General features: G+C 32.5%; 1 protein-coding gene across 1 annotated transcript; it reads right to left on the bottom strand.

Moving 5' to 3' along the window:
* On the bottom strand, window positions 1-26,439 carry LOC134683999 (uncharacterized). Its single transcript, XM_063543298.1, has 7 exons — window positions 26,380-26,439; window positions 25,740-25,846; window positions 12,531-12,601; window positions 11,068-11,121; window positions 7,908-7,975; window positions 3,008-3,122; window positions 1-135 (listed from the first exon to the last, which is right to left on the bottom strand). The coding sequence occupies exons 1-7, from the start codon at window positions 26,415-26,417 to the stop codon at window positions 70-72; spliced, it is 519 nt and encodes a 172-aa protein (XP_063399368.1). The 5' UTR covers window positions 26,418-26,439; the 3' UTR covers window positions 1-69.

Genomic DNA, 26,439 nt, shown 5'->3' with positions numbered 1-26,439 from the left:
CTTCCTCGTAGAACATTCACGACTTGTTATGAATTCAGTGTTCAAAGATTCTTTAGAATAAGCATTTTGTTATTCATTAATGTCTAAAAGATAGAATCCGATTGTACTGATGTCAGTTTCTTTATTGTAGGTTACCTGGAAATACAATTATAAATATAAATTATTATTAGATACATTGTGAGTTCATTTCCCCCATATTTCACGGTAGGTATAATGTCCGGCTATGATCGTGGTTTTTCGAGTGATTCGGTCCATTTGTTCGAGTGTAGTTCAGGCTTTTCGAGTTAAAAAATATGCGATAAGGTCAATGAACTGCTAATTCGTAATTATAAATTATAGTTGTTTCATGACCATCCAACTTATTCTGATTACTATAAATGTTTTAATCAACAAAGAAGCACAATGTCCTTGTTTCTAACAATAAAAATACGTGTTTATTATTGTCCAGGATTTTTCGAGAGCAAGTGTGAAATCGTCCGGGTTTTTAAACAAATGGTCCTGGTCTTTACAAAGCAAAATGGTGATAAAAAAACAGATACTCTTGACTTAAAAAAATATTTTTTCCAAGCTTATAACTGTAATCAAGTAAATAACAAAATCATATCTTCCCAACAATACCAAAACAATATAACTTCGATGATAAAAATTAACCGTTTTCAATTAATATTCTATTCGGAAAACATTCTACCATAACTTTTCAGTATTAAACTAGAAATCATTGGATCTTTTATAAAAAGGTCTTTAGGACATAGTGCAAGGGAATCGTAATCTTTTCAACTGCATGCATTTCATGGTTCTTTTGTTGTCACAGCTGATAATATTTTTTGTGGTGAACCCAACGTTTTATACGGGACGTATTATGGTAAACCGTTGTCCGTCCGTATTCAGCAAGTCGGAAAATAATTCAAAAACGCTGTAACCAATTAACATTAATTTACGGAGAATTTCTATTGCGGTATCCTCCTTTTCGGATTTTATAATTTTAGATTTTACGTTTTTTCCGAGTTATTGAATTAAAAAAAAAAACTAGAGGCTCTAAAGAGCCTGTGTCGCTCATCTTGGTTTATAAGCTGCAGTGCATATTAAACAAAGCACATGTATCTCTATCTACAATGAACTTTGTCTAGTAGATTCAGAGGAAATAATGTTCGTAAAAGTTAACGGACGCCGAAGATGGACAGCGACGAACGGCAAGTGATTGGAAAATCTCACTCGACCGTTTTTGGGCCAGATGATTCAAAAAGGGGTGATTTTACAGTTTTAAAGGCAATATTTTTATAGTGCTTTTAGAAGTTATGGCGAAACTTTGGTGGCTAGTTAACGTTGATTACGCAGCTGGTTACCTAAAAACGTAGTAAGAAACATACTGGACAGCATAGACGAATTAGAAAAATGCTTAATTTTAATATTTAAAGCGCGAGGCTTTGCCGAGCTTTTTAAATAGTTAAAATTTAACTGCCGAGAGTGGAGAAATATCATAATACACGAGTTACAGTGGTGGAATCTATTTCTCTAATGATTTGTATCCTTTATTTTCAAAGATTTGAGGAAAGTTGTGTACTGTTGATGTGAAGTCACCTTTTTTTATGACGTCACAACAAGAAAATGCAGAAGAAAACAAGAAAATTTGACATCACAATTAAATTTCAACCAATCATTTGCCGAGATTTTTCACTACAGATTAGAAACATTTTTCTCACACCGGTCAGAAAATGTGAAAATAGCATGAAAATTAGAGAAACAGTTTTATCGTCGTACACCATAATCAATCTGATGAATGCATTGGTTTCGTGTCTTACAAATAACATAACTTGAACTGTTTTTTTATTGTTTTTAAACAAAAATGCACTGACATTTATCATTTTAAGCTATAGGAAATTTGTATAATCACTCGACAAAAAACGGACACACTCGAAAAAAAAACGGACTGCTCTCGAAATGAATTTAGTCTCAAAATGTCGTTTTCAACATTTTCAATGCAATAATAAGATTTTTTGTAAAGTATCTGTATTTCTAATGATATAAGGATTCCATGTATGTATTTTCATCGACATTTGCATTAGTATGTGTATAAATTGGCTTCATTTTTATTTTGGAATAAAAGCAGTTTAAGGCTTAATTTAACTTTTTTAACAAAAAAATAATATCGGATTGATAATCTATTTTTATTTTTAATACTAACACACCTTGCATACTATTGTATGTTAAACTCAAGCGTCTTTATCACGCCTTGTCAGAAAGGAAGTCTGTTTGTTTACATTTTTTATCATAATCACTCGACAAAAAGTGGTTACACTAGACAAATCCCGATCAAATCACTCGAAAAACCACGATCCTAGCCGGACACTATACCTACCGTGTATTTGATCATTTATTACTTCTTAAATGAATTCGATTCCTGTTACATAAGTGAACATTTGGATTTTATAATTAGAGGATGTTTTTTTAATTTTTGCATTTAATTTATAGATTTTATCAAATAATTGCGTCTTAGCTTGGTAGTCGCTTTTTATTTCTTTGGAATTACAAAATACTAAATTAGTATTCATTCACGTGATACGCTGATGTTATAATAATATTTTGAATTGCTACAATCTCTTCTTTTTTGTAAATGACATTAAGGCAACATAATTCGTTGATTTTTAGTTTATCTGACATCAATTAATATATTTGGGTTTTTTCTCTAGTTTTTTTGTCAACTTTAATCAAGCTCAGAATAATTGTCATTGTTTGGCTTATTCCTTATTCGTGAATGTAAGTCCAAACATCATATAAAACAAATGGTTTTGAAAAATATTTACAGTTAATTTCCCAAACATAGATAACACTGTCAAGATCAAAAGTTGTGTGTATTCTTGTGTGTCTGTTGGTCCTCTTTTTTAGGCATGGTGTTTTCCAATTTTTCAACTTATGCGTTTGAATATATACGTATTGTGTCTATCGCCTCTCTTTCTTTAAATTGTGCATGCTACATGTATTCATATTGTTTTAGATTAAAGTACCATACCTTAGGATTGTGTTTATTCTGTCGAATGAATTTGTATTTGTCGTTTTTGAAGCTTTCAAAAAACTTTTCATGATTTGTCCCATTATCTAAGTCAGTGCGACATTCTACTGTAGTTCTGCAAACAAAATAATCAACACACAAAATATATGAAAATACGTAATTATACATCTTTAAAGTAGATAAATTAGATGGTTTTTTTTATTATTAATCTTCGCGATAAAAGTACATCGAGTACATTTTCATGAGTGCACCTTTAGAAACTCGGTCGATCTGCAGTACATTCTTGTTCAATGAAATCAAGAAGATAAATAATGAAGTAACATCACTTTTACTTTTAAACGAGAACACCTCATTTTGTGTGTCGCTTCTCTTCCTTCCAACTTAATTAATCATTCTGCCTTTGTGTCATATAGGTGCCATGCATAGTCGCATGCGTCATCCATTCTTGTAAATATTCAGATTGAGTTATTTTGTGAGAAAAAGAGGCGTACGGATATTGTTTCCGTCATCAGAACGAATTTTAGTCATGGATAAGACTTCCTGTTTAAAACTTGCACATGATTTTCATAAATACTCGGAGACAGGACATTTTTTTTCTCGCGTTTATCTACTTGTATACTATGATTATACTACTATGACATATAGAGACTGTATATAATTATAGAAGTGATCGCCGTGGAATATAGTTCCAAATTATAATATCGGGTATTCTGTCAACTGTTTTCTTTTAAAGCTTACTATTTAAGGGGTCATGTCAGTTGCATATAAATTAAAATAAGTAAACATGAGGAAAAGATAAAATTGAGAATGGAAATGGGGAATGTGTCAAAGAGACAACAACCCGACCAAATAAAAACAACAGCAGAAGGTCACCAACAGGTCTTCAATGTAGCGAGAAATTCCCGCACCCGGAGGCGTCCTTCAGCTGGCCCCTAAACAAATATATACTAGTTCAGTGATAATGAACGCCATACTAATTTCCAAATTGTACACAAGAAACTAAAAATAAAATAATACAAGACTAACAAATGCCAGAGGCTCCTGACTTGGGACAGGCGCAAAAATGCGGCGGGGTTAAACATGTTTGTGAGATCTCAACCCTCCCCCTATACCTCTAACCAATGTAGAAAAGTAAACGCATAACAATACGCACACTAAAATTCAGTTCAAGAGAAGTCCGAGTCTGATGTCAGAAGATGTAACCAAAGAAAATAAACAAAATGACAATAATACATAAAAAACAACAGACTACTAGCAGTTAACTGACATGCCAGCTCCAGACTTCAATTAAACTGACTGAAAGATTATGATTTCATCATATGAACATCAGGCACAATCCTTCCCGTTAGGGGTTTAGTATCATACCATCATAACATATATGAGAAGAACATAACCCGTGTCATGCCAACAACTGTTTTTAGAATAAATGTGTTTAGTTCCGACGCAAAGACCTTATCAGTGACTCAATATTAACGCCAAAATATGCAATCTTTAATGACTTGACAACAGTATCGTAATTATATCTCTTCTTAATAAGTCTATTCAAAGGTTTTGTAAGTTTCTGAGGTGAATACTGACACCTTTGTGCTTTATACAGAATATTTCCATAAAAAAATGGATGTGAAATACCAGAACGTATAAGAAGTCTGCATGTTGAGCTATATTTACGAATTATGTCTTTATACCGATGATAAAATTTAGTAAATGTTTTGACTAGTTTGTGATATCGAAAACCCTGGTGTAATACTTTTTCAGTAATACATAAATTTCTCTCGTTAAAATCTAAAACATTGTTACATACACGACCGAATCGTACAAGTTGAGATATATAAACACCGTAAGATGGTGACAAGGGAACGTCACCATCTAAAAACGGATAATTAACGATAGGAAATGAAAAATCATCCCTTTTATCATAAATTTTAGTATTCAGCTTTCCGTTAGTGATATAGATATCAAGATCGAGGAAAGGGCAGTGGTCATTGTTAGTATTAGCTTTATTTAAAGTAAGTTCAGCAGGATAAATTTCATTAATATACATACTGAGGAAAAGATGTATTGTTGAAAGTGAAAGTAGTGATTTGGCCAAATTGAAAGTAGGGTAGGAATTAGCCTTAGTCATTTATACATGATTCAAATCCTACAATTGGCATGTTAATAGGGCTCTCAAAAGAAAATCACTTATGGATTGTCCTAGAAGCATATTACTTTACAATAAATTACAATAACAATGGTTTATAAGCAGTAACCTTTATTTCATGTTTGAAGCGGTGAAAAATTTTCAATTTAATTAGACCTTTACCAAAAAATGCATAGCTCAACATGCAGACGTCTTATATGTTCAGGTATTTCACATCCAATTGTTTATGGAAATATTCTGTATAAAGCATAAAAATGTCAGTATCCACATAAGAAGCTAACAGAACCTTTAAATAGACTTATTATGAAAGGATATAGGTACGATACTGTTGTCAGGTCATTATAAACTGCATATTTAGGCGTTAATATTGATTCACTTATAGGGGTTTTGCATCGGAACTAAACACATATATTTAATCAGTTGTTGGCATGACACAGTTTATGTTCTTCTCATATTTGTTATGATGGTATGCTACTAAACTCCTTACGGGAAGGATAGTGGCTGATATTCATATGATGAAGACATAATCTTTCAATCAGTTTAATTATAGTGTGGAGCTGGCATGTCAGTTAACTGCTAATTATCCGTTGTTATTTATGTATTATTGTCATTTTGTTTATTTTTTGGGGTTATATCTTCTGACATCAGACTTGAACTTCTCTTGAACTGAATTGGAATGTGCGTATTGTTATGGGTTTACTTTTCTACATTGGCTAGATGTATAGGAGGAGGGTTGAGATCTAATAAACATGTTTAATTCGGCCGCATTTTTGCGCCTATCCTTAGTCAGGAGCCTCAGGCCTTTGTTAGTCTTGTGTTATTTTTAATTTTATTTTCTTGTGTACAATTTGGAGTTTAGTATGGCGTTTATTATTACTGAACTAGTATATATATTTGTTACTAGTTGAACAGAAAGGGACAACATAACGGACTTTTGAAAATGGGAGGCTTTTGATACCATTTCGAAAATTCTCTCGACAAACAATATTTTACAAAAATTCGTCCTACAACAGGTTACAAGTTGTAAATGCCCGCGATTTCGCGAGTGTGTCCTAGTATGCTAGAATCGTCTTATTTCGATATCACGTCAAAGATTAAAGAAAACTCAAAACATTAAACACTTCATCAGAAAGTAAATTTGCATGTATGTTCTTGTTGTAAAAGCAGTACTGTTCATACATTTTGCTAGCACTAGTTCCAGTACTTGTTCAGTTGTATTTCAAACAATTCAGTGTGTTGCTGGTTTGATTACGTTTAACAGTATTAAATCAGTTTGAAATTAATTGAGAGACTAAACATAGACTCAAGATTTGTTATTATTAGTCTTAAAACACCTGTTCAAATCCAAACTACCGTTTAAATTTTAATTCTGTTTTCGGTGATAGAATAAAGTTAAGCTAGCTTTTAAACAAGTTTTAATCCGCTAGTTTTTACACAAGGAAATGCTTGTATCACGTCAGAAGTCCGACCATTTTTTTTTCGTTTTATGTGTTTTTAGCTTTTGATTTTCCGGTTTGATAAGAGACTTTCCCATATGAATTTACCTTGGAATTCGGAATTTGTGTTATTTTTACTTTTTTGTATAGTTTTATTGGATTATTATGATCTGCGAATGTTGATTTGAATACGACCATGCAAACAGTTGCATTCCTAAATTTCTATTACGGATTGAATTCTAGGAGAATATTGGACGTGGATAAAACATGAAAAATATGTTAAAGAGCTGAACCACCTAAATTTTATATAGTTATCACTCATCGGTAGAAAAATCATGATAATAAAAAGTAAAATTACAAAAACATGCAAAATTCTTAGGAACATTCAAAACGGAAAGTCTCATATCAAACGGCAAAATCAAAAGCTCAAACACATCAAACGAATGGATAACAACTGTCATACTCTTGACTTGGTACAGACATCTTTTTTTCCGTAGAAAGTGGTGGATTGAACCTGCTGTTATAGCTAGTTAAACCTCTCACGTGTATGACAGTCGCATCAAATTCCATTATATTGACAACTATGCATGAACAAAACAATCAGACATAATAGGTGAAGATATCAAAATTACAGGAATCAACATAGTGTTATAATCTTAATCACTAAACAAACATACAAATATGTGACAAAGAAGCACAAAAAGGCATACATGCCAAGCATATTAGCAAAAATAAAGGACAAGAATACACAAATTTACGATAGAACCATAACACAATGACGGGATGCAGAAGTACAGAGCCACGTCATATACGTAACAAAGAAACATATAGACAAAGGTTATAGCAAAAATGAACGATGAGCAACACGATTTTTTTCGAGGTAACACCAAAAGGCATATACAGTAGTATATGTTTATGTTTCATTCAAATTATGTTTCATTCATATTATGTTTCAATCATACAACTCTTTTAGGTAATTAAAGTGGAAGAACATTGTTGTCGTTAAACCATGTTCAAAAACTTCGAATTGATATATAGCAGTTGACATAGAGAAAAGGCGTCGATGGTCATATAACTTGATATCCATATAATTGTTTGAATAATCCACACTCGAAGGGGAAATTAGGTGAACACAATGGTTTATATTGTTCATTATCATTTTAATTCAAAACTTAATTTCCGGGTATGGAATAATGTATGTTTATTTCGCATTATCTTATGTTGTTCACTGGGTGCTTCTGATGACGATATCAAGTTATTTTCTCAACTGAGAAACACAAGCATTTTGTACATTAGCCATTGTATTCGTTGTTAATATACTTACCCAGTAGGTCCTACCTCAATATTCACCTCACCAATAATTTTTCCTCTTGGGTAGGTTTCAAACTCTAACTAGAATACACAATATAAAAACTAACTTAAAAGGGGTCCCAAAATATAATATCATTTGTAATTTTGGCGTATATGTAATAAAAAACGCCTAACTTGAGAATATTAACATACATTTAAATGTGATATAATGACAGAAGAGTCCGAACATGTAGTATGGACAGTGTGTAACTTGTATTTGTTTCATTTATATGTAATGCTAAAAAATGAAAGTAAGTTGTGAGATTACATGAAAAACATTTTTTGGCCTTACATTTTAGGTACACTAGTGTTTTGGTCAGGTTTGAAAAAGTAAAACAGATGTATGTTTGAAACTGTCAAACTCAATCACAGACCCACTCAAATTAGAAGTGTCAATTTTTCGAGTTAGAGCCGATATTCTTTTTAATATCAATTGTCCAAAAAAGTAATACATGACACTGTAAAAATCTTTTCAGGATAGAGCCGTTGCCAAATTTTAAATTTGGTGTTTATTGTCTTAAAGAGAAATGCACTACGTAATAACTGTTTCTCTGGCAAGAAACAAAATAAAATACTTAATTTGTTGAAGTGGCTGCTCTTAAAGAAGTCAGCAAGGAACCCCCCAAAAAAACAAGAATAAAAGTTTTCAGAAAATAAAACAATGATGAATGTTTAGACATGGACGTTCACCCGAGATATAAATTAACTTGGTCAATTGTAATACTTAGTACCTCCCAGTACGGTGTTATTGATTTCGGAAGTATTTTTTTTTTAATAAACAAACAGAGATTGCTATGCAATCAGTGATTTTAATGGACAAAATTCTACTGGTCTGCCGGACCACCAGCTGACAAAATATACTGGTCCGACGTTATTCTACTGGTCTTGGACCATCGGACCACCGCTTATTTCGACCCCTGTCACAGAGAGAACATAAATACAACCCGAAACCTGGTATCAAAATTTCTGTCGTAATTTTTTCCATAGCATTTCAATGCTCAAGCTTTTTCATTGTACCATCCCTCTCTCTCGAAGATCATGATGTAAAAAACGAAAATAACTCACTCATTGTTTTAAAGAATTATTGCAAACAATTAGGTATACGAGACACGGTGAATATCCGCTGAAGATTCATTTAACGTATCAAAAAAATAATTAAACCTAAATATTGAAATAAGAGATGGAAATACAATCTTATACATGTTATACTTATTTGGCCCTGCAAATTAGATAAAAATGAAATAATTATAATGCACAACTAATGGTTTCTTTTCCATCCTACCTAATGAAACCTTTCATGAAAATGCTTTTACCTATTAAGGCAATTTGATAACGGTGTCATTGAAATAACGTCATTATGGCGAATGTAAACAGGGCATGTGTCAAAGGGAAAGTAGCCCGAACAAAATGGAAAAATCAACCGAAGGCCACCATTGGGTTTTCAATAATACATTTTAACAGTCGGTAATCCAGTGGGTACTTATAGTGTATCACTTCTAGCCAACTCGTGTTTGTACTAGTATGAGGCAGAATTCATTCAGAGCCTTCCTTTGCACCCTTCTAAAAGACAAAAATAAATGGCACCTTGCAAAATTCTCTAGTTTTACTTTCAGATATATTGATGGTGTCCTATCAATGAATAATTCATATTTCAGTCAGTACTGATACAAAAAAGATAAACAATATTGACATAGATGGTCGACTTCACACTAAAATGTATTAAAACGGGATAATTTTATCTTCCAAATTATCAATTGTCCATTCTTCAGCAGTAACAATTTCCAATGAATACGTTATGCACGTGCATGTTCACACTATACAGACTTTATATACAGGAGTGTGTTCCTTACGCTGAAATTGCTCTATCAGAATTTTAAGGAAAGAATCAAAATTACACTCGGTAAATTTTCTGACACCATAACACATTTGTTGATTTATATGGTGTGTCTGTGTCTAAATTAACATGACATTTTTAATTTTGGTTTAACATCTACATCGTCTGTAAGTACCGAATGTGACCTATAACCCGAATATGACTGTTTTGCCGAGTGGGAATTTGAATTGCTTTACGACGTGTCTCGGTAATAATTTATAGATCCAACATACATGTATCTATTTTTTGTTTCTGTTGTGGTTCCGGTTTCGTTTGGATAATATGTTAATGATAAAACAGTCTTTCAATACCGTCATTAGCATGATATTTGTTTTGACTAGTATTTTTATTTTATTTAAAAATACATGTGTCAATTTCAAGATCAGTATTTGTTACAAAAATACGTCAGTGTTTTTGATGTATCGTGCTGTCTGTCGTTTATGATATGGAAGATGTTTGTGATTATTCTGCGGATTATATTTTGTATTGACTATTTATGTTCGTTTATTTTTTGCGTCTCCTTCTGATGAGTGTTCTTGCTTGTTAATGTGCTGTATTTCTGTCCCGTAGTGTTGTTATTTAAGCAAGTTTTTTTAACATTTCCATATACATGATATATGCAGGAGGTTTTGCTACATGAAGCTATAAACCCAGGTTTTTTCTTAAAATTTTCTGTACACAATCAGGAATATGGCGGTTGTTATAAAACTGCTCGTTTCTATATAGTGTGACGTCTGTTTTTTTTATTCAATTCAGCGTTTCTGTTTTGCCTTTGTTGTTTTTTTTTACTCGGTTTCAGTTTGCAATCTGCATTTGTTTTTTCTCAATTGATGTATGACCCATGAACAGTGGTAAACAACTGTTGCATATATTTAAGGCCTGAAAAGACATGTCATGTTTCCTTTCTTCTTTTAGATAATAGACAAAAATATTAACGATAAACAACAACCTGGTAAAATCAACTTAACTGAAAAAGACCTTTATAAAGAAGTCCTCGAATTAAATAACGCTCATACGTCGGGTTAAATTAAAACTCACACACATTATCAAATATTAGGCATTTGCTTTGTGTATATTCAATAAGAATAATTGGTATCAAACTGTATTTAGAATGAATTATTCGAAATCATTTTGTTTAGAATTATATACTATTTGTTTTAGTTCACATTTTGCAGTTCATTCAGTCAATTACATAATCAACTATATGTAGAAAATGGTTACATAGTTGAGTGAACTAGAGTTTAATATTAAACGTATATACCTTGTTGTTTGTGTTTTGGAACGTTGCCTTTGAAGTGCACCCATCTGAATAGTTCTATATGTAAGATATTAAATTAAAAACATTTAAATCAGGATACAATTTATTGAGATTCCAGCATAAGATCAAAATAAAAAACAAATCAAAACATTAAAAAACATTCACATCAGAAAATAATTGGATAACAAAACAATATAACTGTATATAGTCAAACAACCGTTTTTGAAAAAACAAATGGGTATGGCGTCGCATCCGCAAGACGACTAGATAATACTTATATCAAACCTTATCAATTTGTAGTAAAAACTATGTTTTGTATATTTTAGACAAGCAGATGTATCGTTAACTCAGTGGGTTACTGAAATTGCATCCATTAAATATCCTGTACTCAAATCTTACTCATTTTCATAACATCAGAAACGACCACCTTTTTTAATCAATGAAATTTCGCATTTTCTTTAGTATAAAAATTGATATTTCAACTAAAACATGCTCTATCTATTGTTTTGAAGATTTAAAAATAACAGAAGTGCATATAACGATGTCTCTCTTTTTTTCCGGAATTGTGGAAAGATTAAAAATGTAAAACTTGTATATATGTTCGTCTTTAGCATATTTTTTGCAGCATATGTTTTTTAAATCATACAAAAAATGAAATTTGTCAACTAAAAATGGATGATCATTTCACCGGTTGTGCTAGTTTATATCAGTAACGTCTTGATTTTGCCTCAGGCTTTATACTATTGACACTAGTGAATTGTCGCTTACGTTTGAATATAGAGGCCGTTTTAAGGTCTCATTCCAGTTGCAAAATCGTAAAAATAAAACGAATACGCATGTGTATGTTAATAAGACAAAAAGAATTAAGATATTGAAAAAAAAAATAGGAAATGTTTACTCTAAATGATTTTTGGTCTTCGATATTATTTTCATTTAGCCATGCCGTAACATAAAGGTATGATATGAAATATCATCCATCATATTTCTACATTGCACAAGCATATTAAAAAAATATAATTATATATGTCAACAAAGAAAAACAACTGGTCATAGTTATAATCTACTTGTATGCACTTTTTAATAATGCCAACCAGTCACGCAGTTTATTCTGTGATTTCATATTTTTTAAATTTAGGAAAACTTACCATGTACAATTTGATAATTTGTTTTCCTTTTTTTTAGGTTGGAGAAAACATGGTTAATAATATTATATACAGATTATCTTTAAGACCTTCTTCGCAAGAACAATACCGTATGTAACAAATACATGCATTAATAGTTTCTTCGACATATTAACTTACCTAATGTCATCAGATATGAAATGATTACAGAACTTTGATGTTATTAGTTGATGCAAATAACTGCATCATGAATTAAAGGTAACTTTACTATATACTAACATATGCAATACAAAACAATGTCAAAGTTGTACGTCGAAGTATATGATTTATCACATAGAAACATACTTGTTTTTTCGTATATACCACGTATCCAGCTATTGAAGTCGCAATGCAACCAGCAGCAACAGTTGTTATAACTGAAAAGATGTATCAGTATCGTAAAAACAATTTAGCTGTCGTGTATATGACTGGCTTATATGATACGTTCATCAACTTAAGATTAACATTGAACTTTGAAAAAAGTAAATCGAGCATAACACAAAACCGCAAGTATTGATAGTAAGAAGAACGACTACAATCGGACATAATAGAATAGTAATTTGAAGTATGCAGGAGATTTCACTAACTCGCCAGATTTTCGACAGTCTTATTTTTTCTCAGTATGGCATTACATATTCTAAACATTTTGAATTGTGTTTTAAAATGGCTTGACAATTCTGAGTTCTACAAATCTTGATCAATATACATTGTATCTGCTATTACTGTATCTGTTTTTCTCTTTATATAATATACTGTTGTTTCTAGTTACACTTATTATAACAAAATAAAAGTAAGTAGATATAGGAAGATGTGGTGTGAGTGCCAATGAGGCCGTGTTCACATTGACCTAAAATCGGTGTTGTGTTAGTGTAACTCACACATAAACTAAACATAATTACGTTCCCATTGATAAAACTCAATGTTAACATGTAGTCATGTTGTTTTGTTATCCAATTGTTTTTTGAAGTGAATGTTTTTTAATGTTTTTATTTATTTTTTTATTTTTTTTATCTTATGCTGGAATCTCAATAAATCCTTTTTTGTCAACATGCAGTCGATGGTCCGTGTAGGCCTTGTGAAGGCTAAGTGTACACAAAACTAGGTATTCAGAACTTTAATGTTCCATGTATATTTAAAAATGAAACGATTTTTATATAAAATTGATACTTATAACACTTATTAATAAAGTTCTTTACAGAAATATTTGTCTAAACTTGATATATTTATTTGTTATAAAAAACACTTGACGTAGCCTTATTAACCTCTTATCAAGACTCATCCATCGTCATTGCCGAACACATAATTCATTTGAAAAGGTCTTCCCGAATCGACTGGACGTACACACTGACAGAAATATTTGCCACTAGTATTTACTCAAAGAACGATTCACTCATAAATACATTACTGAAAAAAGGGTGAGGTTAATTGTTTGTTTGTGTAGTATCTCAGATCCGTTAAAATACCATTTGAAATAATAAAAAAAAACTAGCTCCTCTCTTTGCAAAATACTCTGTAAGCACGCTGATGCAGCCTACGCTTTTAATGCGTAATCGAAACATCTTTAAACTACTGCAAATCATACAAACAGACTTTTTAAAAGGAGCAACCACTTTACTTTTTTTTTTTCAAAAAGGGAGGGGGGGGGGGGGGGTCTGAGTCAGAATTCTTTCTCGCGCGAAAGTTTATATATACTTTTTTGTCGATGGTACCAATTCAATATTTAACACTATATGTATGGGGAAACTTTTTTCATTATTATCATCTGTATGGCCCGATTATTTTAAAATCAAATTGTGGAAAAAACCATCCACCCCTGGTTTTTTTTAAGTCAATGGTCGTTACCTAACTGCTAAAAAAGTTGTTTGAAAATTTGAATTCGGTTCTACTTAATAAATGTTTTAATGACATATAGTTTACAAGTCCTTACAAGTGTGAACAAATCTTATGTACAGGTAGCTAAACAAGAGGTGTATAGATGTGAACAAATTTAATGTGAAACTAGTGTACATTACATTAAAACAAATGTAAACATAAAATTGAGAATGGAAATGGGGAATGTGTCAAAGAGACAACAACCTGACCAAATAAAAAACAACAGCAGAAGGTCACCAACAGGTCTTCAATGTAGCGAGAAATTCCCGCACCCGGAGGCGTCCTTCAGTTTTCTATACACGGCGTTTGGTGTGAAGACGGCCTGAGACAACTCTGCATCCAAATAACAATTTATAAAAGTAAACCATTATAGGTCAATGTACGGCCTTCAACACGGAGCCTTGGCTCACACCGAACAAAAAGCTATAAAGGGCCCCAACATTACTAGTGTTAAACCATCAAACGGGAAAACCACCGGTCTAAAGTGTAAATATTTTTTTAATTATAGATTTTTGTAAATAAATATGTTTTTACAAGTATAAAATTTAAATATCAACAAATGCAAATGTGTGTATATTGATATAATCCAATTTAAATGTGGCTTTGTCAATTATTACAAGACTTTGTATTGATCATGAATCTAACAAATAATTGCTAAATGAATAAAATTAATCATACTGTAGACATATTTCATTATTCATGCATACTATGCAATGTTAATATAGTTGATAAACAATTTGAACCAAAATATGGGGTTTTATAATATTCTTTTAAGTTCTGTTTAGCGATGATGCAAATTAGAATATAACAGCAAAAGAAACTACATGTATGGTGCGGGAGATGGTGTCAAGACATCTTTAAGTCCCTCAATGATTTGTCGAGATAGATATTCAGACAACTTGAAGACTGTAAAGAATGCTGCAAGACATATTCAGACATTTTCAAGAATATTTCAACACTGATCGGGACAAATATTAGACAGCCAAAAATTGGTCGAGACTGGTCAAGTCTCTTATCGGATGATACAGAAAGTGTCAAGAAATTTTTAAACAATGTTAATACTCTCGAATCAAGAACTTTATGAGACAAATTCATACCTTTTTGCCGATTTCAAAATATAAATGGAAATAAGAAAGAATTCGAGTACATTTGCATGCTAATTCAGACAAATATTGGTCTTTTCAGACTTTTCATCTTTTGCAATGTTTGGCTGGCCATAAAACCAGGTTAAGCCCAAAGTTTTTTTTTAAATGTTCTGTATTAATCAGGATAAGGCAGATTTTATCTAATAGCCCGTGTATATTGGCGTTTATTTGTGTTGCTCGTCGGTGTTTCTGTTGTTCAATTCTTTTCCTTTTTAGTTTCTCGCGGTTATAGTTTGTTTTCTCCAAATCGATATATGACTTTCGAACAGCGGTATATATATATATATATATAGCCCAGGTGGTCGTGTGGTCTAGCGGGACGGCTGCAGTGCAGGCGATTTGGTGTCATGATATCTCAGTAGCATGGGTTCGAATCCCGGCGAGGGAAGAACAAAAAATTTGCGAAAGCAAATTTACAGATCTAACATTGTTGGGTTATTGTTTAGACGAGTTGTATATATATATACTGCTGCTGTTTTAATTTTCTGATATCAGTAGTGAGAAAGGAAGGACAATAACTAGCATATTAATCTATTGTAATAACAATTCATAATATCTAACACAATTTGTACATTTAACTTACAAAGTCCTTACATATGTTAACAGTAACATTCGTTAATAGTGAAGAAATGTTTTAACATTAAATACGCTACAATTAAAAATTGCTTGATAGTCCCTCTCTGTGATTAATATTAGACAACTCTGGTTAATTTCAATCCATCAATCTATCATAAAGAGGAGATAAATAATTCGTCTTTCATTTATAGATAGATATAAGAAGATGTGGTATGAGTGCCAATGAAACAACTCTCCGTCTAAATAACAAACATTAAAGTAAACCATTATAGGTCAATGTACGGCCTTCAACACGGAGCTTGGCTCACACCGAACAACAAGCTATAAAGGGCCCTAAAAATACTAGACGTGTAAAAGCATTCAAACGGGAAAACCAACGGTCTAATCTATATAAAAAACGAGAAACGAGAAACACGTATAAATTACATAAACAAACGACAACTACTGTACATCAAATTCCTGACTTAGGACAGGTGCAAACATTTGTAGCGGGATTAAAATAGACTTTTTTCAAAAATGATGAACGGTTCTTTATATTGGTATGGAATCATTTTAAAGGTTTCAAATTTATTAAATTATAGTTGTACATCAATGTTTTTGATACACCAATAACTAAAACTGAAATATATTGAATTGATACATTTTGTAATTATTCAAAATTATATCAGAAACCTATACTTAATTATAAAATAATGAACCTGTTAAAGGGAGACAATACTCGCATAACTTATTTTTCGAATCGGCACATGATACAAAGGAACGTCACTCTTGCATACATATGACACATCAATGTAATTAACTAACTTTGCATTCGTGCTCCACCTTCAATGAAGATTCTAAATTATGAATATAACCAAAAGTTGTTAATCTATAAAATAGTGAAGACTAATGAAAGGTTACCCACTGTAAAAAATATTTCTTTGAATTTTTTTTAAACTTCCTCAGAAAGATGCCCGAGCCACTTCACTTTCATAGCTCATAATTAACGTTTTTACACAATACTTTAATTAAGTAGTTAAAATTAACTTGCTTCTCAAAGTGTAAAACGCTTTAAAAATCGTATGCTTGCATCATCTTACCCAAATACAGATTAAATAAAGTCCTGAACATTTCAATATTTTTTTGTTTATTTGTATCATACCGGTTTGAAAACAAATCACAAGTACATGTTAAGTTCCGACTAGATATCGTCGGGTAAATATGCTACAATAAAAATGCATTGATCAACATAATAGAAATAAGATATTTGGAATCATTTGGAAATGTTTTATTTCTTCCGTCTTCATTATATATAATGGTAGTAATAACATATAAGCCAATATTTGTAGTGCTATGTACATTATGCGCATTTTACTAGTTTGTGTTTATGGTAATACTCCTTGTTTGAAAAATACAAATATTAAAGAGCTTCTGAAATGTAAGAGGACCAATCTAAAATAAAATATTGATAGACAAAGAATCAGGGCTTTGCATTAATGACATACATTATCCTAATAAGTCTCATGATATGATTATTTCCATAAAAATGTGTATACAATTGAAAACCACACGATTAATGATTTCTTCCGTCCGAAGCGCTTTTCTGGATTGACCATCATCAAGAACGCCCAAAGCCAAACATTTGAAATCCGAACATGTATAAGTACCGAAACAGTTGCAGAGCTATATGTCAAACATGCCTAAAATAAGTAGCCAAATTCATCCAAAGGGCATACGATACAGTTACAGGGGAGGTAATGACGTTGCTAATGTAAATTGTTATTTTCGCGACGTGAAACGGTGACTTATCGGGAAAAGATGCAGTTTTCTGCTGATTTTCATCATTTAAACTGATTTAACTTAAAAATGAGTTCCTGGACCCCTCTTTTGAAAATGCCATTTGGTTTGATTATATATGCAAGAAGATAATAAGTGCCAATTTTCACAAAAACGTAAATAGTGCATTTTTTTTAAAATTTGATAGATATACAGCAAAAAATGCTGTTTTTTCTACATTCATGAACATTTGACGAATATGAGTTATTTCTGGATAAAAAAATGCATACATTTTTAGGATACTTTTGTGTTTATCTTTTAAAACAAAAAAGCTATGTCTATCTTTCGAAACGAAAAATACGGCCACAAATCCGAATTTAGTGCAAATTTACAAAATTTTGACCTCATTTTACTCAAAAAGTAGCCCATGAAGGTAGATTATTTTATTACATATTTGATTTAATCAGGTAAAAATAGTCTATATGGAAATACGGCATCAAAACTATATCGTATGCCCTTAAGTGTGTAATGTTAGATTATAGTTCAATGCATTGGTCTAATTGATTAATGTATGTTAATAGCATTGCAACTAACTATTATTTTATGAAAAAAAATAACAGTTTAGGTTTCTTTATATATATATATATATATATGTATATATACAACTCGTCTAAACATCAACCCAACAAAGTTAGATCTGTAAATTTGCTTTCGCAAATCTTTGGTTCTTCCCTCGCCGGGATTCGAACCCATGCTACTGTGATATCGTGACACCAAATCGCCTGCACTGCAGCCGTCCCGCTAGACCACACGACCATCTGGGCTCTCTATACGAGTCTAAATTGAAAACTACGTTCAAACCTACGACTGCGTTGGATAAAAACCGCAATTTTTATACGTGTGCATGTCAAACAAATTTCGTTGTAGAAGGGTCTAAAAACAGCACAAACAACATTTTCCAAAAGATCAAAAGAGTGAAAAAGTATATTTAAACAAAACGCATTTGACTAACAGGTCGAACAACTGATGTTCTTTAACCCTGCTGACTGCCATTGGCGATTGCCAAATAAAATTGATCACAAGATGTAACAAAATGGATCTTAATATAAATTTAATACGTCACAGAAAGAAAAAAAAATTGTTAACTTGTGGACAGGATGTTGTGCCACAAACATTCGGTGTCAATATTTCTTTAGTACACCATATCCGGATTTCGACAATAAATGTCTCTTCAGTGATGTTAGGGATCGAAACGGTATTTGGAAGGCCATATAAAAAGTACCCTGATTTTTGTCGAGCCTTCGACTTTAGTCGAAAAAGCGAGACTAAGCGATCCTACTTTCCGTCGTCGTCGGTGTCGTCGTCGGCGGCGTCCACAAATATTCACTCTGTGGTTAAAGTTTTTGAAATTTTAATTTCTTTCTTAAACTATACTGGATTTCTACCAAACTTGGACAGAAGCTTGTTTATGATCATAAGATAGTATCCAGAAGTAAATTTTGTAAAAATAAAATTCCACTTTTTCCGTATTTTACTTATAAATGGACTTAGTTTTTTCTGCGGGAAACATAACATTCACTCTGTGGTTAAAGTTTTTAGAATTTTAATAACTTTCTTAAACTATCCTGGGTTTGTACCAAACTCAGACAGAAACCTGTTTATGATCATAAGATAGTATCCAGAAGTATATTTTGTAAAAATAAAATTCCATTTTTTCTGTATTTTACTTATAAATGGACTTAGTTTTTTTTCTGGGGGGAAACATAACATTCACTCTGTGGTTAAAGTTTTCAGGATTTTAATAACTTTCTTAAACTATCCTGGGTTTGTACCAAACTTGGACAGAAGCTTGTTTATGATCATAAGATAGTATCCAGAAGTAAATTTTGTTAAAAAATTAATTCATTTTTTCCATATTTTACTTTTAAATGGACTTATTTTTTTTGTGGTGAAACATTACATTCACTCTGTGGTTCAAGTTTTTAAATTTAATTAACTTTCTTAAAATATCCTGGGTTTGTACCAAACTTTGATAGAAGCTTATTTATGATCATAAGATAGTATCCAGAAGTACATTTTGTAAAAAGATAACTCCATTTTTTCTATATTTTACTTTTAAATGGACTTAGATTTTCTTCCAGTTAACATTACATACAGTCTGCAGTTAAAGTTTTCAAAACATTTAATAGATTCATTAACTATCCTAGATTTTTACCAAACTTGGACAGAAGCTTCTTACAATCATAAGATAGTATCAAGAGGAATATTTTTATAGATTTTTTTTTCCTCATTTTTGTTGAGCCTGGGATTTACAGCAAAAGTAGGCGAGACACTGGGTTCCGCGGAACCCTTACAAATTTTTAGAGAAAGTACCCTCATTTTTAGATTAACTCTTGAATTTTAAGAGTCAATATATAGGATGAACGGATCATGTAAACCGGAGGGAAAATATGATACATGCCCAAACAAAAAATATAAACGAGTCTAAATTGAAAACTACGTTCAAACCTACGACTGCGTTGGATAAAAACCGCAATTTTTATACGTGTGCATGACAAACAAATTTCGTTGTAGAAGGGTCTAAAAACAGCACAAACAACATTTTCCAAAAGACCAAAAGAGTGAAAAAGTACATTTAAACAAAACGCATTTGACTAACAGGTCGAACAACAGATGTTCTTTAACCCTGCTGACTTCCATTGGCGATTGCCAAATAAAATTGATCACAAGATGTAACAAAATGGATCTTAATATAAATTTAATACGTCACAGAAAGAAAGAAAAAATTGTTAACTTGTGGACAGGATGTTGTGCCACAAACATTCGGTGTCAATATTTCCTTAGTACACCATATCCGGATTTCGACAATAAATGTCTCTTCAGTGATGTTAGGGATCGAAACGGTATTTGGAAGGCCATATAAAAAGTACCCTCATTTTTAGAGAAAGTACCCTCATTTTTAGATTAACTCTTGAATTTTAAGAGTCAATATATAGGATGAACAGATCATATATATATCTGTTGTAGGGTTGTCACTGACTCTTCATCTTCATGCCTTATATATCATGTACTGTAGTACGCCGCTAGATTAAAACTGACGTGGAAAGGTAACATATGGCCACCGAAAGCTCTTTTTTTGAGAGCCCAGGTGGTCGTGTGGTCTAGCGGGACGGCTGCAGTGCAGGCGATTTGGTGTCACGATATCACAGAAGCATGGGTTCGAATCTCGGCGAGGGAAGAACCAAAAATTTGCGAAAGCAAATTTACAGATCTAACATTGTTGGGTTGATGTTTAGACGAGTTGTATATACATTATGTACACAGCCATGTATCACCATCATTGATGGCGATCCGATGGATACATCTGTTGTAGGGTTGTCACTGACTCAGACGTACTTATGAATATAATTATTTTCTGTGACTGTATCTTACATTAATTTGTAAAATGGATCCTAATATAAATTTAATGCGTCACAGAAAAAAAAAAAATGTTATCTTGTGGACAGGATGTTGTGCCACAAACATTCGGTGTCAATATTTCTTTAGTACACCATATCCGGATTTCGACAATAAATGTCTCTTCAGTGATGTTAGGGATCGAAACGGTATTTGGAAGGCCATATAAAAAGTACCCTCATTTTTAGAGAAAGTACCCTCATTTTTAGATTAACTCTTGAATTTTAAGAGTCAATATATAGGATGAACGGATCATATAAACCGGAGGGAAAATATGATACATGCCCAAACAAAAAATATAAACGAGTCTAAATTGAAAACTACGTTCAAACCTATGACTGCGTTGGATAAAAACCGCAGTTTTTATACGTGTGCATGTCAAACAAATTTCGTTGTAGAAGGGTCTAAAAACAGCACAAACAACATTTTCCAAAAGACCAAAAGAGTGAAGAAGTATATTTAAACAAAACGCATTTGACTAACAGGTCGAACAACTGATGTTCTTTAACCCTGCTGACTGCCATTGGCGATTGCCAAATAAAATTGATCACAAGATGTTACAAAATGGATCCTAATATAAATTTAATGCGTCACAGAAAAAAAAAAATGTTAACTTGTGGACAGGATGTTGTGCCACAAACATTCGGTGTCAATATTTCTTTAGTACACCATATCCGGATTTCGACAATAAATGTCTCTTCAGTGATGTTAGGGATCGAAACGGTATTTGGAAGGCCATATAAAAAGTACCCTCATTTTTAGAGAAAGTACCCTCATTTTTAGATTAACTCTTGAATTTTAAGAGTCAATATATAGGATGAACGGATCATATAAACCGGAGGGAAAATATGATACATGCCCAAACAAAAAATATAAACGAGTCTAAATTGAAAACTACGTTCAAACCTATGACTGCGTTGGATAAAAACCGCAGTTTTTATACGTGTGCATGTCAAACAAATTTCGTTGTAGAAGGGTCTAAAAACAGCACAAACAACATTTTCCAAAAGACCAAAAGAGTGAAAAAGTATATTTAAACAAAACGCATTTGACTAACAGGTCGAACAACTGATGTTCTTTAACCCTGCTGACTGCCATTGGCGATTGCCAAATAAAATTGATCACAAGATGTTACAAAATGGATCCTAATATAAATTTAATGCGTCACAGAAAAAAAAAATACAACTCGTCTAAACATCAACCCAACAATGTTAGATCTGTAAATTTGCTTTCGCAAATTTTTGGTTCTTCCCTCGCCGAGATTCGAACCCATGCTTCTGTGATATCGTGACACCAAATCGCCTGCACTGCAGCCGTCCCGCTAGACCACACGACCACCTGGGCTCTCAAAAAAAAAGAGCTTTCGCTGGCCATGTGTAACCTTTCCACGTCAGTTTTAATCTAGCGGCGTACTACAGTACATGATATATAAGGCATGAAGATGTTATTGTTACAGATCAGCTAAATTATCTAAAGTAAAGGATCCTACAAATTAATGTAAGATACAGTCACAGAAAATAATTATATTCATAAGTACGTCTGAGTCAGTGACAACCCTACAACAGATGTATCCATCGGATCGCCATCAATGATGGTGATACATGGCTGTGTACATAATGTATATACAACTCGTCTAAACATCAACCCAACAATGTTAGATCTGTAAATTTGCTTTCGCAAATTTTTGGTTCTTCCCTCGCCGAGATTCGAACCCATGCTTCTGTGATATCGTGACACCAAATCGCCTGCACTGCAGCCGTCCCGCTAGACCACACGACCACCTGGGCTCTCAAAAAAAGAGCTTTCGGTGGCCATATGTTACCTTTCCACGTCAGTTTTAATCTAGCGGCGTACTACAGTACATGATATATAAGGCATCAAGATGTTATTGTTACAGATCAGCTAAATTATCTATAGTAAAGGATCCTACAAATTAATGTACTAATAATATACAGTCACAGAAAATAATTATATTATAAGTACGTCTGAGTCAGTGACAACTCTACAACAGATGTATCCATCGGATCGCCATCAATGATGGTGATACATGGCTGTGTACATAATGTATATACAACTCGTCTAAACATCAACCCAACAATGTTAGATCTGTAAATTTGCTTTCGCAAATTTTTGGTTCTTCCCTCGCCGAGATTCGAACCCATGCTTCTGTGATATCGTGACACCAAATCGCCTGCACTGCAGCCGTCCCGCTAGACCACACGACCACCTGGGCTCTCAAAAAAAAGAGCTTTCGCTGGCCATGTGTAACCTTTCCACGTCAGTTTTAATCTAGCGGCGTACTACAGTACATGATATATAAGGCATGAAGATGTTATTGTTACAGATCAGCTAAATTATCTAAAGTAAAGGATCCTACAAATTAATGTAAGATACAGTCACAGAAAATAATTATATTCATAAGTACGTCTGAGTCAGTGACAACCCTACAACAGATGTATCCATCGGATCGCCATCAATGATGGTGATACATGGCTGTGTACATAATGTATATACAACTCGTCTAAACATCAACCCAACAATGTTAGATCTGTAAATTTGCTTTCGCAAATTTTTGGTTCTTCCCTCGCCGAGATTCGAACCCATGCTTCTGTGATATCGTGACACCAAATCGCCTGCACTGCAGCCGTCCCGCTAGACCACACGACCACCTGGGCTCTCAAAAAAAGAGCTTTCGGTGGCCATATGTTACCTTTCCACGTCAGTTTTAATCTAGCGGCGTACTACAGTACATGATATATAAGGCATCAAGATGTTATTGTTACAGATCAGCTAAATTATCTATAGTAAAGGATCCTACAAATTAATGTACTAATAATATACAGTCACAGAAAATAATTATATTATAAGTACGTCTGAGTCAGTGACAACTCTACAACAGATGTATCCATCGGATCGCCATCAATGATGGTGATACATGGCTGTGTACATAATGTATATACAACTCGTCTAAACATCAACCCAACAGTGTTAGATCTGTAAATTTGCTTTCGCAAATTTTTGGTTCTTCCCTCGCCGGGATTCGAACCCATGCTACTGTGATATCGTGACACCAAATCGCCTGCACTGCAGCCGTCCCGCTAGACCACACGACCACCTGGGCTTTCAAAAAAAAGAGCTTTCGCTGGCCATGTGTAACCTTTCCACGTCAGTTTTAATCTAGCGGCGTACTACAGTACATGATATATAAGGCATGAAGATGTTATTGTTACAGATCAGCTAATTTATCTATAATAAAAGGATCCTACAAATTAATGTAATATACAGTCACAGAAAATAATTATATTCATAAGTACGTCTGAGTCAGTGACAACTCTACAACAGATGTATCCATCGGATCGCCATCAATGATGTTGATACATGGCTGTGTACATAATGTATATACAACTCGTCTAAACATCAACCCAACAATGTTAGATCTGTAAATTTGCTTTCGCAAATTTTTGGTTCTTCCCTCGCCGGGATTCGAACCCATGCTACTGTGATATCGTGACACCAAATCGCCTGCACTGCAGCCGTCCCGCTAGACCACACGACCACCTGGCCTCTCAAAAAAAGAGCTTTCGCTGGCCATGTATATATATATGTGTTCTTGTTATAAATACAAATGCTACATCGATATGGTTCATACAATATCTTGTCCGTTTTCATTACAAAACCTAGTAAAGATTATAGTTTATGAAATACCATCGTCTTTTGATAAAAATGAGATAAGTGTAACTGAATTTAAGAAAATTGTTTGTTTTCGCCTTTTCGGGTTGAAATTTGTATGAGGAAGAGTTGACGTTTTCAAAATGTGTAGTAATCATCCGATTTACATAAATATATTTATAGAGTGTATACATTATTTTTATAATATAAATCAACCGAACTGTTTTACCTAAAGCGGAATGGTCATCAAAAGCAAAAGGATGTGATTTTTATATAATCTGGAAATCTTAAAATTTATTTCATTTACGCTTAATATTTTAAACACACATCATATTTAAAATTCAGAGCTTAAATTTTTGTTATCGAATATTGCATTTATATTTCAATAATCACTTAAAATCATCAAATAATATTGTTTATTATATTTTGGTTATTGTTTACAATGAATTGAAAATTTTAGCGATTTGTCAATTTTTTATTGGTTAGGGTTTATATTTCAATTGGGATATTGATTATGAACAACGAAGCTCAAAACCCCTGATAACATTTCAAAAGCTTAACATGTTTACCACGGACTTTCATTTAATACCTTACTTGAAATCATCATGATCATAGCCAACTCATATTGGTAGGCTTCCTCAGTAAATTGTTGTATGTATATATTATCATGGCAGTCATCTATTATTTGGTGGTCATATTTGAAATGTTTGTTCGTGGCTCCATATCTGAATTTTCCTATGCCATTATGCCATCTTAAATTTCGCTATGACAAGATTAACACCTTTAACATGATATGATGAATTCTGCTGATATCGTCTGTTTGACAGTAATAATAACCTTTTTTCCTGATTTTTTTAGATTGCATTCAAAATTTATGACTATAAAAAAATCAATTCTTGAACTCCATCGGTGTTCAAAATGCATCTGATATAGAAATCATAGTGCTACGTAAGGCATGAACTAATAGTTTTATTTAAAGGAAGGCTTTAGTGTGTGTAAAAAAAGATAGAACAGTATCTTGATAATAATGTAAAATACATACCGGTACCTTTTTTGGTAAAAATGTCCTTAAACGTCTTAATGTATGAAAAATGTCTAAGGTTGTGTCTTATATACGGTTTTCTCAATTTTAGGAAATGTCTTCCTATCCTGTAAAAATAAGGTACGGAATAATGTATTCGTAATTATTTTTTCCTGTGCTCGTATCTTCATAATTAAAACGTTGAAATGGAAAGAAGTGTCCGAGTGAAGTTTACAATAAAATAATACACAGATTTTGAAAATGATAATTTACTAATGCCAGAACATTCATGTGAAGAGTAAATGTGCTATAACAATATGAAAAATCAATATGAATTTAAAAATTCACTATTATCATAGTCCTTAAAGAATATGATTGCTGTTATATCTGATAGTGGTATTAGCATACATTTTCTAGTTCATATAAATGGTATTTGAAATAATACAGTTTGCAATTTTTTAAGTGAAAACAGAAAACAAAATAGTATAAAATCATAAATGAAAAGACTCCATTGAGAAAGATATACATAAGATTATAATCTAATGATTAAATCAATCAAATACATGTATAACAATGTTATTGAAGATTTTTAGATACTGTTTTTTTTTTATTTTGAAAAGCATGCTAAAAGGTATAGTGTTCGATTTTCATTTGATCATACCTTGCTGTTAAACCTGCCATATTTTCAATCTTCAGCATCAGCTAAATAAGTCAATTGGCA

This window comes from Mytilus trossulus, chromosome 9 (assembly GCF_036588685.1).
Source record: "Mytilus trossulus isolate FHL-02 chromosome 9, PNRI_Mtr1.1.1.hap1, whole genome shotgun sequence".
Classification (NCBI taxonomy): Eukaryota; Metazoa; Mollusca; class Bivalvia; order Mytilida; family Mytilidae; genus Mytilus; species Mytilus trossulus.
The sequence above is the reverse complement of the archived record's forward strand: the minus strand, read 5'-3'. Positions and strand labels throughout refer to the sequence as shown.